The following is a 14,118-nucleotide window of genomic DNA, read 5'->3' on the forward strand; positions in this document are numbered from 1 at the left end:
AGGTCAGACTTGAGATTTAGAAGTTAAGCTCGTAATTAATAACTCATAAGAAGCTGCATAAATCATGCAGGCATGTCTTGTCATTCTCAACGATGCCTGGTTGTGCCCCTATTCTTAAACCTCGTCGTTTCTTTATGGCTCTAGAAAGGTTAAAAATGTTACTAGTGGATGTCGCTGTCTGGAAGTTACATGACTTCTACGGAACTTGGAAAATGGAAGGTGGAGAGTCGTGTTGAATAAAATTGAGTTCATGTACCCTATTTCTAAGCCAAAAACTGAAAAACTGATGGAAGCCTGAAGATATTTATCAGTTCATTAGATACTGGAAAATCTGGTGGATATCACAAATATGACTACGTGACCCCACTGGCTGTCCCATTAAACACCTATAATTTAAACACTTGATGCCCTATTGCTTGAGAGTGATAGGTGTAATAGTTCTTTTCCTAGAGCCCAACAAAGGATTCCCTTACTCTTATAATATTGGTATGGGCTTATTGGTGTCTAGATTTTCATAATGTTTATGAAATTGGGGCCATTAAGAATTTTAGCGACTCTCTCTCTTCTATTTTTGGTTTTTGAAAGTTAACATTTGGAGAAGTTAAATATTCTCCTCTCTCTCTCTTGTTCATTCTTACATTATAATAGAATAGTGTAATGCCAAAAAGTTTAAAGGTAACTTTAAGTACCTTAGGCATAGGAAGTAAAAATGTCTTCTTTTTTTTTTCGAAGTTGCACTCTTTTGCTTTTTCCTTTTGCTATATGTACTAAGCACCTTTATTTTTGTATTTTAAAAATGTTTTATGTTTATTTTTGAGAGAGAGCGAGAGACAGAGACAGATGCGAGCAGGGGAGGGCCAGAAAGAGAGGGAGACACAGAATCTAAAGCAGGCTCTACGCTCTGAGCCATCAGCGGAGAGCCCAACACAGGGCTTGAACTCACAAACTGTGAGATCATGACCTGAGCCGAAGTCGGACGCTGAACCGACTGAGCCACCCAGGTGCCTCAAGCATCTTTTTTCTTTTTTAAAGATATGTTTAATCCGCTTCTCCATTTATTCACTCATAAAACTGTTGAATTTAAGTGAATTGAATCTATGAGAAAATAGGCTTTAGTCTGTCGATAGTAGATAGTGATCCTTCCCCTGTAGGAGGAGAAGCAATCAAACCACCTTCCTGTGCAGTGAGCCCGGGAAGGGTAGCTTGTAGCTGGTTGTATAAACCCACTGCCCATTCCTTACGGACACGAACATACTTGTCTGCATGAAATTGATGTGCTTCTACAACCGAGTTGTTCTTTTTCCTTTGACCGTGATACTCTGAGGCACCTTGAGCTAACAAGAGCAAGGTCGGGTCTACTCTGTCCTTTCCACCCGTCTGAGTGAGTGAATCGAGTTCTCTGCAGGAGGCTCCTTAGACACATCAAAATGCTTAAAATAGCGGACAACTTATAGTTGTGTCAATTCCCATCCACTCGAGGGCAACCTGGTCAAGATGGAGAAAGTGCCTCCAGTGGTAGTTCATGGGCTACACTATAGAGACTAGGTAGAGCCTGCTTGGAATTCTGTCTCCCTCTCTCTCTGTCCCTCCCCATCCCCCCTCTCCCTCCCTTAACATAAATAAGTGAACATTTAAAAAACTAAAATAAAATAAGAGTTTTTCCACAGTGTAAAGGTCTTCACGCAGAAGGTCTGCCGAGCAGCCACCCGCGGTTGCTCAAAGCACAAGACACGATTGTAACCACAATTGAAGGCAAGCGACTTGGTCAGCCATCCCCCAGCCAAGGCTTTGGGCTGCCCCCAGAGCATGGGATTGGCTGTCACCTCGGGGACGATGTAGGTTGGCTTCACTGATGGGTATGGGGAGTTCAGATAACCAATAAAGAACGTTCAGTCTCACTGAGGAGTGAGAAACAGGGTCATATCCTTGTTACAAAAGAAGACAGATGTGCCATTGGAGCCATCATAATGGCTCCCTGGGACACAGGGAGCATCCTTGTGTGTGCACTTCGGGAATTCTCTGGACTGCTGCATGTGGCTCTGTGGCTCCTGGAACCCCCTTCATTTTTCCAAGGAGCGGGAAACCAAGCTCTTGAGGGAGGGTTCAAAGTCACATTCACACGGACGCTGATGCAAATTAGAGTGACCCTCCCTGTGGCAAGGCTGTGAGGAGACCCATGTGAATTTACATGTGGTACATGCTGTTTCCCGTGACAGTTCATTAGGAATCTCTATGCACTGGGGCACCTAGGTGGCTCGGTTGGTTGAGCGTCCGGCTCTTGGTTTCCACTCAGGTCATGATCTCACAGTTCGTGAGTTCAAGCCCTGCATCAGTCTCTTCACTGACAATGCAGAGTCTCTCTCCCTCTCTCTCTGCCCCTTTCCCGCTTACACACTCTCTCTTTCAAATAAATAAATAAGCTTTAAAAAAACTTTTAAAAAAGGACTTTCTGTGAGAGCACCCATCTGCGGTTCCCCCTGCTTTCATTGGTACCCCAAGGGGTCTGCCAAACCATGGCTAGAATCTTTCACTGACGACGGTGCTCTCTTGAACGCCGTCTTGATTCTGCTCACGTGGAAACCGCCATCCAGTTTTGATGTATATTTATATACATATATATGTATGTATATATAAAGGTTTTATTAGCAGTTGTATGTGATACATTAGAGGACCCATTTCTCCAGCAGAGTTTATTATGCTTCGAGCAAAACAAGCATGGGAACGAACTGCTGATTTCATTCTAAAAGAGTATTATAAAGAAGGAAATTGGTTGACAGTTGGAGCCCAGTATGGGATTCTCCGTTCTTTTTGTGAACCTGCTTCTGATAAAGTAAATTTAAGCTCAAATAACAACATTGCAAGCACTGTGGGTATTTGCTAGGCCATTTGGCCCTGGCTTTCAGGAAAAGGCTGTTTTTATGGCTTTCAGGGTGAGGTGGCCCTTGGGGGAGGTGGGTGACTGGCTGTGGATTTGCCACGCTGGCCCAGGAAGGAGCACAGTAAGGAAATGAAGAAATAGACAGTGTGTGTTTGTGCATATGATGGTGTAAACATGTACAGGTGTGTGCGTGCATATGTGTGTGTGCGTGTGTATGTGTGCATAAACGTGTATGGATGTGTGAGTGTGTGTGTGCGTGTGTGTGCATGTGTATGTGTGTGCAAACATGTACGGATGTGTGAGTGTGTGTGTGCATACATGTGTGGTATTTCTGTGTGTGTGCGTGTGTATGTATGTGCATAAACATGTATGGGTGTGGGTGTGGGTGTGTGTGCATACGTGTGTGGTGTTTGTGTGCATTGTATGTGTGTGCGTGTGCATCCATGTGTGCACAGCGTGTGCACCTGTGTGTTCATGCACGTGTAGTTCAAAGAGAAAAAGACGTGCCGATTGGTCTTGGCTTTCTGGTCTGACGTTCCCTGTCCTTATACTCACCAGCACAGTTTTCCAAGCTTCTGGTTTTCAAATAGGATGTGGTAACATTCCAAAAGCAAGTAAAAATGAGAGACTTGCCACTCTGATGCTTGACGTACTTTCCTTCCAGACATGTTTTCCTTTCACTCAGGTTTGAATGCTCTTTTCTTTGGAACAGTTATAGATTTATTTCCCCTTGAAGTCTGGTACTAGGCAGGATATTTCAACAGTAAGATATTTTACTTATGAGATGCAGAAAAAAATTTTGGAAAACACCTCTGTAGAACGTGCAGCTATTGTCTTTATGCTGGATTGCAAATGCCAAAATTGTGAGTTCCAAGCACTTTTTCTTTGGCAAATGAGGGCTAGAGCTTTGCATTTTGTTAATAATAATTGTGCTTATGATGCTTATTGATCTGGAATAAATCCTTAAATAGGTGATTTTCCCTTCTATTGTCTCAGGAATTTCATGTTATAATTTAGCTTCACCAAAAAGGAGTCCCAAAAACTCATTATATATAATTGCTAAACTGTTTGACTTTGTATAAATAAGTTATATCTCCATACTGAGTTATAAAGCCTATGTGTCAAAAGATGGCATTGAGTTAAAAATACTCCAGCAAGCTTTTTCCTCTTATTCTCAATGTATGATAGGTGCAACTCCCTATAATAATGAAGCACATTACAAATAAAATGGAATAAATGTATTATTAGCACATCACAGTTGATAAAGCCTCGTTGCATAAACCACGTCTGTGACGTCCACTCTGATCTTGTTGAGGAGACAGCCCTCGTCCTGTGCTTGCACAGTGGACACCAGAGGGGAAGTCTGCAGCTGCTGGAGATTCATGGAGGCCCCATTTTTTCGGGGGGGGGGGGCCTTTGTCTACCTCCAGGTTCTTCCTGGTATCAGCCCCCAGAGGAGCCAGCACCATAAATGACTCCAAAAGGCTTAGAGGCCTTTGCCCTGGTACCCCTTCTGATTTCTGCTTCTTGCTTGCCATCAGTCATTAGCTGCTTATCTGACTCTTGTCCAGAGACATCCAATTGCAAATATAAAAATAAGGAAAGCCAAGTAAAATGTGAAATGAAGTGAAATTGTGAAATTAAGGGATTTTTAATCTGCTAACTACAGTGAGGGTTTAACCATTCTGTTAAAATTTCTAAATTTATCTCACAACATTGGAACTTGCAAAGACACCGTATCAACTGCACAGTATCCTTATTACATGCAAAATATAAATATGTATTATTTACTACATAAACTAGATTTTAGAAAAAAACATTGTACAGATAGTGGTTGCTAGTACAATTTTTCTATGGGCTCTTTTTTTAAAAAAATGAGAAAATGAAGTTGATTTTTAAATTTTATTTGTAACAGACAATTAATGAACAAATCAAAACATAATAACTCCATATTTCCTAGTTATTAACCCTTAGAATGGAGTGCTAGTATAATTCACTTCTAAATTAAAGGGAAATTAAGTCCACATTCACCTGACATTCTTTACAGGCAATTTTTATTATCATTTATTTTACCGTTTTAAAAAAGTCAATTCGTTTCATATATTTTTCCCCCAAGGTAAATGCTGTCAAATTTATATTTGGTTTGTGCTTTACTACTTCTAAAGCACACAATCAAGTGTTTATTAATTGCAAGTTGTTTTAATTCCGTTACTGCTACTAATTGTTTTACTTAGATGGTAAGTGGCAACTTAGAAAAGATATTTTTCAAAACTTGCTGGAAACATCCATCTTAATAAACTGCCCATGATCCCAGGACTGTCAATTCTATACTAACCTAACTTCTTACATGAGCTTGATTCTGTCCGTTTCAGCCTATGAGTTACAGAACTGCCCGGACCCACCTCCTTTTCAGAATGGTTATATGATCAACTCGGACTATAGTGTGGGACAGTCCATATCCTTTGAGTGCTACCCTGGGTACATTTTAATCGGCCACCCAGTCCTCACCTGTCAGCACGGGATCGACCGAGACTGGAATTATCCTTTTCCAAGATGTGACGGTAGGTTAACCGTTCTTGGCAATAATGTAATTTTCCATGTATATAATAGTGCATTAAATGATTAAATGGATGTTTTAGAGAATCTGTTCACCTATTCAACAAATATTTATTAGCGATCTATTATGGTAAACTCCTTCTACCTAGTATCTCTGGAATATCATATGCCAGTAAGTTAAAAAGATGAACAAATAGGCCTTGCCATCAATGGTTGTTATAAAGGAAACAAAATAATAAACACACATTTATAATGTGAAACCAGACATAAGAATTGCATGAAGAAGGATGGCATTTGCTTGGGAAGTGATCAGGGACATCTTTATGATGGTAGTGGTATTTAGAATTACGACGGTTCCACCAAATTACGGGATTAGTGGAAGAAAGAATGCTCGTTCATTTTACCCTAGATGTTTTTTATTGTTTAACTTTCACAGTTATCATTTATTGCTTTTGTATTTTGGGAAATGGGTTTTGTTTTTTAGTGGGCATTGGAGCATACGTACTATTTTGCTACTCAGAGATAGGGCATCAGAGGTAGAGAGAATAATGAAAGCAGAGACATCCTGGAGAAACAGTTGTAGGAAAGTCGCAACTCAATAGTACATGATGATCAGGGTTTCTCTGGAGGGCTGGGAATCAGCTTGACCGTCAGTGGTGATGGAGGGAAGTCTGGATTCATCAAATAGCCCTGGTCAGAGCAGAAATCACTTCTTTAAAGCTTCTGTATGGCAGCCTGATTTTTTTTTTTTTTGATGATTTCAAAATTTTTGTAATATCAAGTTGAAGTTAATAGATCAAGCATGTTTTTCATGAAGAAAGCATATGAAACAAAATTTACTGAAAGTCTAGTATTCTAACATTATAAATACAGTCCCTTTGAGTGAAAAAAATAACGAAATTACCAACTCTGTGGTCATTTGAAATGCTAAACATTTATATCCCAGGGGGCAAAAGGGAACTGCAACTCGCTGGGTTTCTGTTTCTACTGAAAAAGTAAAAACAAACAAACAAACAAAAACCGAAAAACAAAAAAAACAACAACAACAAAAAAAAACACCACCAGTGGACTTCTTAAATTAGATTTTTCACCTGTATTTTTCTATTCTACGTTATTGTTTAAAGAACTATGAAAAGAAACTTCAGCTGTATTTTAAAGGATCCTTAGTCTGATGCAAATTTAATAACATATAGAACAGCATTTAAAAATTTTTTTAGGGGCGCCTGGGTGGCGCAGTCGGTTAAGCGTCCGACTTCAGCCAGGTCACGATCTCGCGGTCCGTGAGTTCGAGCCCCGCGTCAGGCTCTGGGCTGATGGCTCGGAGCCTGGAGCCTGTTTCCGATTCTGTGTCTCCCTCTCTCTCTGCCCCTCCCCCGTTCATGCTCTGTCTCTCTCTGTCCCAAAAAATAAATAAAAAACGTTGAAAAAAAAAAAAAATTAAAAAAAAAAAAAATTTTTTATAAAACTAAGTCTAGCAGTAGCATATCTGGTGCTTTTTATTAAAACATTTAAGGGACTCCCGGGGGGCTCAGTCGCATAAGCGTCTGAATCTGGATTTGGCTCAGGTCATGTCTCATGGCTCGTGAGATGGAACCCACCTCAGGCTCTGTGCGGACAGCCTGGAGCCCGCTTGGGGTTCTCTCTCTCCCTCTGCCCCTCCCCAACCTGTGCAGGCTCACCAGCTCACTCACTTGCTCTCTGTCTCTCGAAATGAATAAATAAACCTAAAAAAAAACCTTTAAAAACCTTTTTTTTTTTTTTTTTACTATTCTCCATTTAAAAACTCACATTTTTTATATGTATAGAATACTTGGGATTGTCATGTTTAAACCCTTTCCTTAATTGGAATTTTCCCCTGAATCCTTTGAATTCATCTATGCACGAGAGACTTCTTGGCTTGATATTAAAAAGTAGAACTAAATCGTTAATTAGGCTTCATCACTTTTTCAAGCGAAGTTTTCAAATATAGAAATAAATGCTGGCTTAGAATTATTTTGTCAGCGTGAAAATAACAAAATACATTGTGACGTAGCTTAAAGGGGACGCCACCTCTTATAATGACAACATGATACGTCACACTACCCAGAGCTGGCCACACTGATGCGGAAGTCCTCCAGACATCCAAGTCTGCCCCAGGCTCCCGACAGCACCTGAAAATAGGAGATTTGTCCCCAAGCCACCCTGAGGTTGGAAAATTCACTGAAAGGACTCACACAACTTTATTATATTATATACTCTATTATATATAATATTATCTATTGTATAATAATACAGCTATTACATACTCTGGTTGTGGGTTAAAACAAGGAAAGGACACATTAAAATCATGGGAGAAGATGCATAGAGTACGGGAGGATGCACCCGTCTCAGAGCTGACTGGTGACAGTGTCTTGAGGAGCTCACCTGGGTGTTGGTGCCCAGAGATTTTCATCTGGGCAGGACTGATGGCTGGATTGCCCAGTGGTTGGTGTCAGCTTCCAGACCAGCTGACATCCCGTGAGGCAAAGGCCCCACCTTCGGTCACGTGGCTGGTACTTCCGGCATGGGTCGCCCCCTCCTGGAACTATTGAGTAGACGCTCTGACCCCCCATGAAGCAAAGCCGCTCCTATCAGGTGTGCGGTAAACCCCCTCCCAGACAGAGGGCTAGACCTCTCCACAGGCAAGGTCAAATGCTTTACTGCACGAGCATCTTTACCGTCGTGTCTCTCTTCATATCTATAATGTCACAGAATAAGACAAAATAAAACATAAGATTCATATAAAATTATATCATAAATTACATTTTCTAAGCAGCGTCCAACGTGTGTTTAATATCCTCTCCATATTGGATTAACTTCCAAAAAAACACAAAACAAACGGAGGATATTATTTTATAACAAAAGGTATTTTTACGTGTGAAAGGTTGTATTTACAAAAAGAGATATAAGAAAAAAAGAGTGTTTGCTAAGCACGGTGGGCTGTTAAGAGGTCTGCCGGGGTCCCCGTAGGCTATGGTTAAGCCCACAAAGGACACCGGCAAGGTCCGATTGCCCAGCATACTCAGCCTGAAATGCATTTGGGTTAATCCAGTGTGCTTTTTCAGTTCAAGCTTCTTCTTGGTGTATAGGACAAATACACTGGAAAACCATCTTCTAAGATCCAGCCCGTCCACTTCAGGAGACTCTCGGGGTAGAACAGAGATACTATGAACAACTTCTGGCAACTTTAGTAAAAACTGAGTAATTCAGACAATTATGGCTCAAGAATTCTAAATGTTAGATAAAGTATGATAAAAGTATGATACCTATTAAAAAAGAAAAAAAAAAGTCTCAAAGTGACTTGAGAAATTCAAGATGTTATTTTTGCCAGTAACATAATCATACAGAAGTCCCAGTTAAAAAATGGATTATAATTGTTAAAATATGGCTTAAAAAACTTGTTTATTAATTTACTAAATTAATTTGATAATCAAATATGCAAATACAGTTTAAAATTTTTAGATATTTTGTTTACCTAATTAATCTTCTCTTACCTAAATACTTACATAGATATAATTTTAAGATCATTTTTAGAGTTAAACACTGTCGTGGTGCCTGGGTGGCCCCGTCGGTTAAGCACCCGACTCGATTTCGGCTCAGGTCATGATCTCAATTTTCGAGCCCCGCATTGGGCTCTGTGCTGACAGTGCAGAGCCTGCTTGGGATTCTCTCCCTCTCCTCTCTCTCTGCTCCTACCCTGTATGCTGTCTCTGTCTCTCAAAATAAATAAATAAACTTAAAAAAAATAATTTAAAACGTATATTTAAAGTTAAGCGCCGTCAGGATATTCCTCACCTTAAAGTGCAGTAGGATGTTGATGGGGAACTATCTGGACAGAGATAATTTTTAGGATAATAATGTGTTGCAATTAGTGTATTAGTGACTACGTCTAGATTGAATGATTTTGTGAGCAGAACCCTATTCAACTTCAGAACCCTAACTGACATGTGGAATCCAAGTAGCCAAAGAATATGTTATTATGTACATAGTTTTGAAAATTAAGGTTTATCAAGTTGATTGATAAATATAGAAAATCATCTCTCCTAATAGTTTAGAATAAGAATGACATTCTAAAGAATACAACTAACTTGTATTCATAAATATTATTTTAAATACTCCCATTATCAAACAGTTCCTAAGATAGAGCGCAGCGTGTCTATCTCAAAACCATCATAAGGAAACCAAAGTGAAGAAAAACAAAATAGGTCAGAAATACCTACGGCGCCGCACACATTCTGTGAGATTAGGCATTCGGTTCCTGGGTACATTAATAGTCAAGAGTTTAAAATTCATAAATATTCATGCCAAATGTAGGTATTGGTTGTTTGGTACCTTAAGCTTTTTCTTCATGCTCTCATTAGGCAGAAATCTGGACATAATCCTAGAGAAAACCATCCATAAATTATCTATAACTGTCCTAGTGGATATTTAGGGTTTTTAAATTTTAATTTCTGGTTGAAACAACTTAATAAACTCTTTCTATCCATCTCAGTTCAGAGAAAGTCACTTGGTACATGTGTTGTGGGGAAGAAGCGTAATAAAGAGATGTCTCAGTGCCCCTTGATTTTTCCAAGTGTGGCCTCAGGTAACACGAAGGGTCGGTGTCTCTCCACCTCCCCGTGCCGATGTCCACCATGGCCACCAGCTCATCTTCCAGTATCTTCTGGCTGCGAGGGAGCTTGAGTTGGCGAGACACACCCATCCCTTGTTGTCCGAGCCACCTCACAGCTTCACGTTCTCAAATTACAACGGAGTCGGGTAGGAAGTGAGGGTGGGGTGAAGGCTACGTAGGCACAGATAGGCACTGACTACATTTCACATTGAATGAGGCGTTCAGAGAAGTCGTCACCTCCATCCTGGTCAGGGTAGCTAATGCTAGCTCTAGGAGGTGATGAAAGAAGATACCTTAATGCTCTTTATGTACATAGTTTTCTCTGGAGAAATACATCCAGAGATAACTGGAGAGCTCTCATTAATCATACTTCACACGGCAGCCCTTTCTCACAACCTGTTGTTGATTTGCGTGTGCATACTGTGTGACACTCGACATTCACTCTGGCCCTCCTGGCCACCGTCTGTGCCTTTTTCCTACAACAAGTGATGCTGTGACACTGCTGGAGAGCTTCCGTTGGTACCCAGTTCTGACTGTCTCCCCGGGGAAAGCCCCTGGCCCCGCGGGGCGGCCCCTGCCCTGCCCCCCACTTTGGATATCAGTCGCATGTCTGGGTTATCACCTGTCCTTCTCACTGATGGGCTGTAAATCAGAAGTCCCTATGACTCCCTCCTCCTATGGGACTGATTTGCTAGAGCAACCCGCAGACCTCAGGAAAACGTTGTACTTCCGAGACTCCAGATTTATTACACAGGACGTGACTGGGCAAGAGCCAGATTGAAGAGACGCAGGGGGCTATGGGGATCAATGAGAGCAGGTCGTGGGTGGGGATGAAAAAGAACACGGTCCTTGATTGTGTGTTGGGAGATGAGCAGAGGGTTCTGTCCTCTCCAGCTGAGCCATCTTCCCAGCACCCCAAGTGTTCACGCATCGGGAAGTTCTCCAGACCCCTTCCTTTGGTGCTTTCCAAGTCATCTCATTAACATAAGCGCTGCTGTGGTTGGAAGGGTCTTGCTATGAATAACGAAGGAGAGCTTTATCTCTTTTGTCATATAACTTTTATCCAAGGATTTCTGGAGCTCTGTGCTAGGAGCAGGGAGGTATTCCTAATTACTAACTGCATCACGATTTTAAAGGTACGCTCAAGAATATATAAATGAACATGCGTTTATTTACTCTTTGTGTCCGTGAAGTGGAAAAGAGCCTGTCGCGCGTGTGGCTTCTGATTGTGAAGCACGGTGCGGCCGATGCCCATGTCGATGCGCTCTCTCCTGGCCAGCTGGGTGCCGTCCTTGTCCTGCGGGGACCAGGCTCCCGGGCACACGGTGGCGAGCCGGGAGGTGCCTCTGCTTGGCTGTGGTGCACTGATCCTCCTGTGTCTAGATCTCCCCATGGAGGCTTCATGATTGATCTCCAGCTCAGGGTCCACTTTGAACCTCACCTTCGGGGAGAGGGTGGATCCGTGCCTTGCTGAGTCAGGTCACACATCCACTGTCTCTGTGGCCTTAAGTGAGAGGCCACCCGATCCTGCAGATCTCCGTGCGCCTTTGGGACCACTGTAGTGAGGGCCAAGCCTTCTCCGGGCTAACAGGCCAGGAAGAGTGCTAAAGGAAACGTCAACTCTCTTTTCTCTCTAGACTACGGGGCAAGATTTGCCTTGTGGAATTTTATATGCATCGATGGAATATTATTAGCTCATGTGACAAGCAGTGATTGTTCTTTCCCTCATCATACTTATATAAGTTGGCTTTTATACTTACTTATCATTTGCTTCGTATCTTTCTTCATCACCGTTCAGTGAGCTCCACAAGGCAGCGCTCTGTGGTTCTCCACTGTGTCCCCTGCTCTAACCTCACATCTCCTGGTACATAACCGATTCTCAATAAATACTCATTGAATAAGTTAATGGCGGACTTATTCTTTGACTATCATCCACAAGTCATGGCAAGGATACCTGACTTGCTCAATGTCCTAGAGCTAGTAAGTGACATCCAGAACTTCAGAAGCCAGCAATGTGTCCTACCCAGAAAAATCACCATATTGTTTCTTTTGCCCTTTAAGAGGTGGCACAGTCCTTTTCTGTTTGCTTGTTTTGTTGTGTTTTATCACCATTGGGAAGGGTGCTACTGTGTATAATGTGGTTATACAATTATAAGGTTCAATCTGAAAAGTCAAAATGCACAAGGGAAGTCTTGGAGACGATAGATTGTAAGTCAATACCACATCAATAACCTCAGGTCCACATAAGGTTTGTCAGCCCACTGACTTCCATGTGTTCCTTCCTAAAATATTTTGTGGTGATTGTCTTATTCATTTTCAATTTATTAGTCATTTCTTCTGTCTTATTTATCGTGATCTGAGTTAGGCAGTGGGGATCAAGGAAAGCAGATGGTGGGTAGAGAGGAAAAGGAACACAGTCCCTGACTTCTGACTGCTAATAGTCTGATGGTCTAACGGTGGAGAACAACTGCAGCTAATTGCAGCCGCATAATAAGTGAATAACCATGGCCATCCAAGGCCAAACCACCTTTAAGGGGGCAGTAACACTCGAGTCGAGTTCTTAAGAAAGGGATCAGCCCACCCTGGCAGCAGGGTAGGAGAAAAGCGTTTGAAAGTTTCATGCAGGGTGAATATTGGCATCATGCTTGGAGGTGAGAGAACGTATGACAGTTTTCTGGGGACACCAGATTATAAATTTCCGTGTGCTTCAGTTTACAAAGCAAGGTTTGCCTGACTCCAAACCCCACTTATTAATAATTATGCCATAAAACTTCCAAAATGTTCTCTAAGGCCCCTTCCTCTATGGATTTTTTCCAAAACTTGGACCAGATTCCATCTGTTGTGCCCTGGAACATTTTCTCCTTCCTCTGAAAAAGAACACAGGGGCATGATTAAGGCCGGATGTCCCATACTGCCTCAGGGCATGTCTGTCATCGGTCAGCACTGTGAATTGTTTATTGAAGTTGTTTTTCTCTTTTTTTTAAAAACATAGTTTGATCTGTTTTCTCCACCTAAATTTTACACCTTTGGTGACAAGTCTTTGAAAGCCCAAGAAGATTCATGCTAGGAACAGCCACTCATCCCACATCTATTGGATTTTGGTTGATTAAAAAGTCTACTGGTTTATGACTTGATGTATTTATACCACTGTCTGAATGTAATAATGCGTTCAGATTATTCTGCTAATATATAGTCACTTCATTTCTCCGTAGATAAGACAAAATAATTGTCATGGCAACAGGGAACACCAGTTCGTTAAGTAAAATAAACAGGGACTGATTGGGGATGGTGAGTCTTTACACTCCTGAAAGCTGGTGAGATGTGAAAATGCTTTGACTTACATAATTTTCTCCCATTTCTTCAGGTATAGATCTGCCAAGAATTGATAATATTTTTGTTTAGGCAAAGAGACTTGGATGTTTAAATAGGTTTTAGAAATCTCACTTAAAACAACGAAAAATTTCCATTATGTATTTATGCATAATCTCTCCATAATCCCTTGTATCACATAGCCAATGGATTATCAGCTCAGTCACCCAAGATAACTGGGTAACTGAGTATGGGCTTTTTTTTTTCTTTTTAATTATCTGGGAATGACTTCATCCTGAAGGGATTTTGAGTGTTTGGAGACTCTATTAAATGGAACTTAGATAACTTAGTTCAGAAGTAAAATTCATCTAAGGTTTTAAGACTTTAGGGGAATTACTTTGACAAAGTAGTCACTGAGAAATATTTCACAATTATTATTTCTTAGAAGGAAAATTTCGGCAGAGGGGCTTTAGAGACTTAGAAATATTTAACTGTGTCCTTTCTAAAGCTGACTATGTGGACCTTAATTGTTCTGCTTCCTTTTCAGCTCCTTGCGGATATAATGTAACATCTCAGAACGGTACCATTTATTCCCCTGGATTTCCAGATGAGTACCCAATTTTGAAGGACTGCTTCTGGCTTATCACTGTACCTCCTGGCCACGGGGTCTACATCAACTTCACCTTGCTGCAGACTGAAGCTGTTAACGATTACATTGCTGTTTGGTAGGAGAGCCCTTTCATAT

General features: G+C 41.2%; 1 protein-coding gene across 1 annotated transcript in view; it reads left to right on the forward strand.

Moving 5' to 3' along the window:
- CSMD1 (CUB and Sushi multiple domains 1) overlaps positions 1-14,118 on the forward strand; it is a 1,037,384-nt gene that overhangs the window by 869,259 nt on the left and 154,007 nt on the right. The window contains exons 40-41 of the mRNA XM_049630105.1: positions 5,251-5,439; positions 13,921-14,098. Coding sequence (XP_049486062.1) covers positions 5,251-5,439; positions 13,921-14,098 — 367 coding nt within the window. The remainder of the gene's footprint in view (positions 1-5,250; positions 5,440-13,920; positions 14,099-14,118) is intronic.

The sequence above is a fragment of the Panthera uncia genome, chromosome B1 (genome assembly GCF_023721935.1).
Source record: "Panthera uncia isolate 11264 chromosome B1, Puncia_PCG_1.0, whole genome shotgun sequence".
NCBI classification, from domain to species: Eukaryota; Metazoa; Chordata; class Mammalia; order Carnivora; family Felidae; genus Panthera; species Panthera uncia.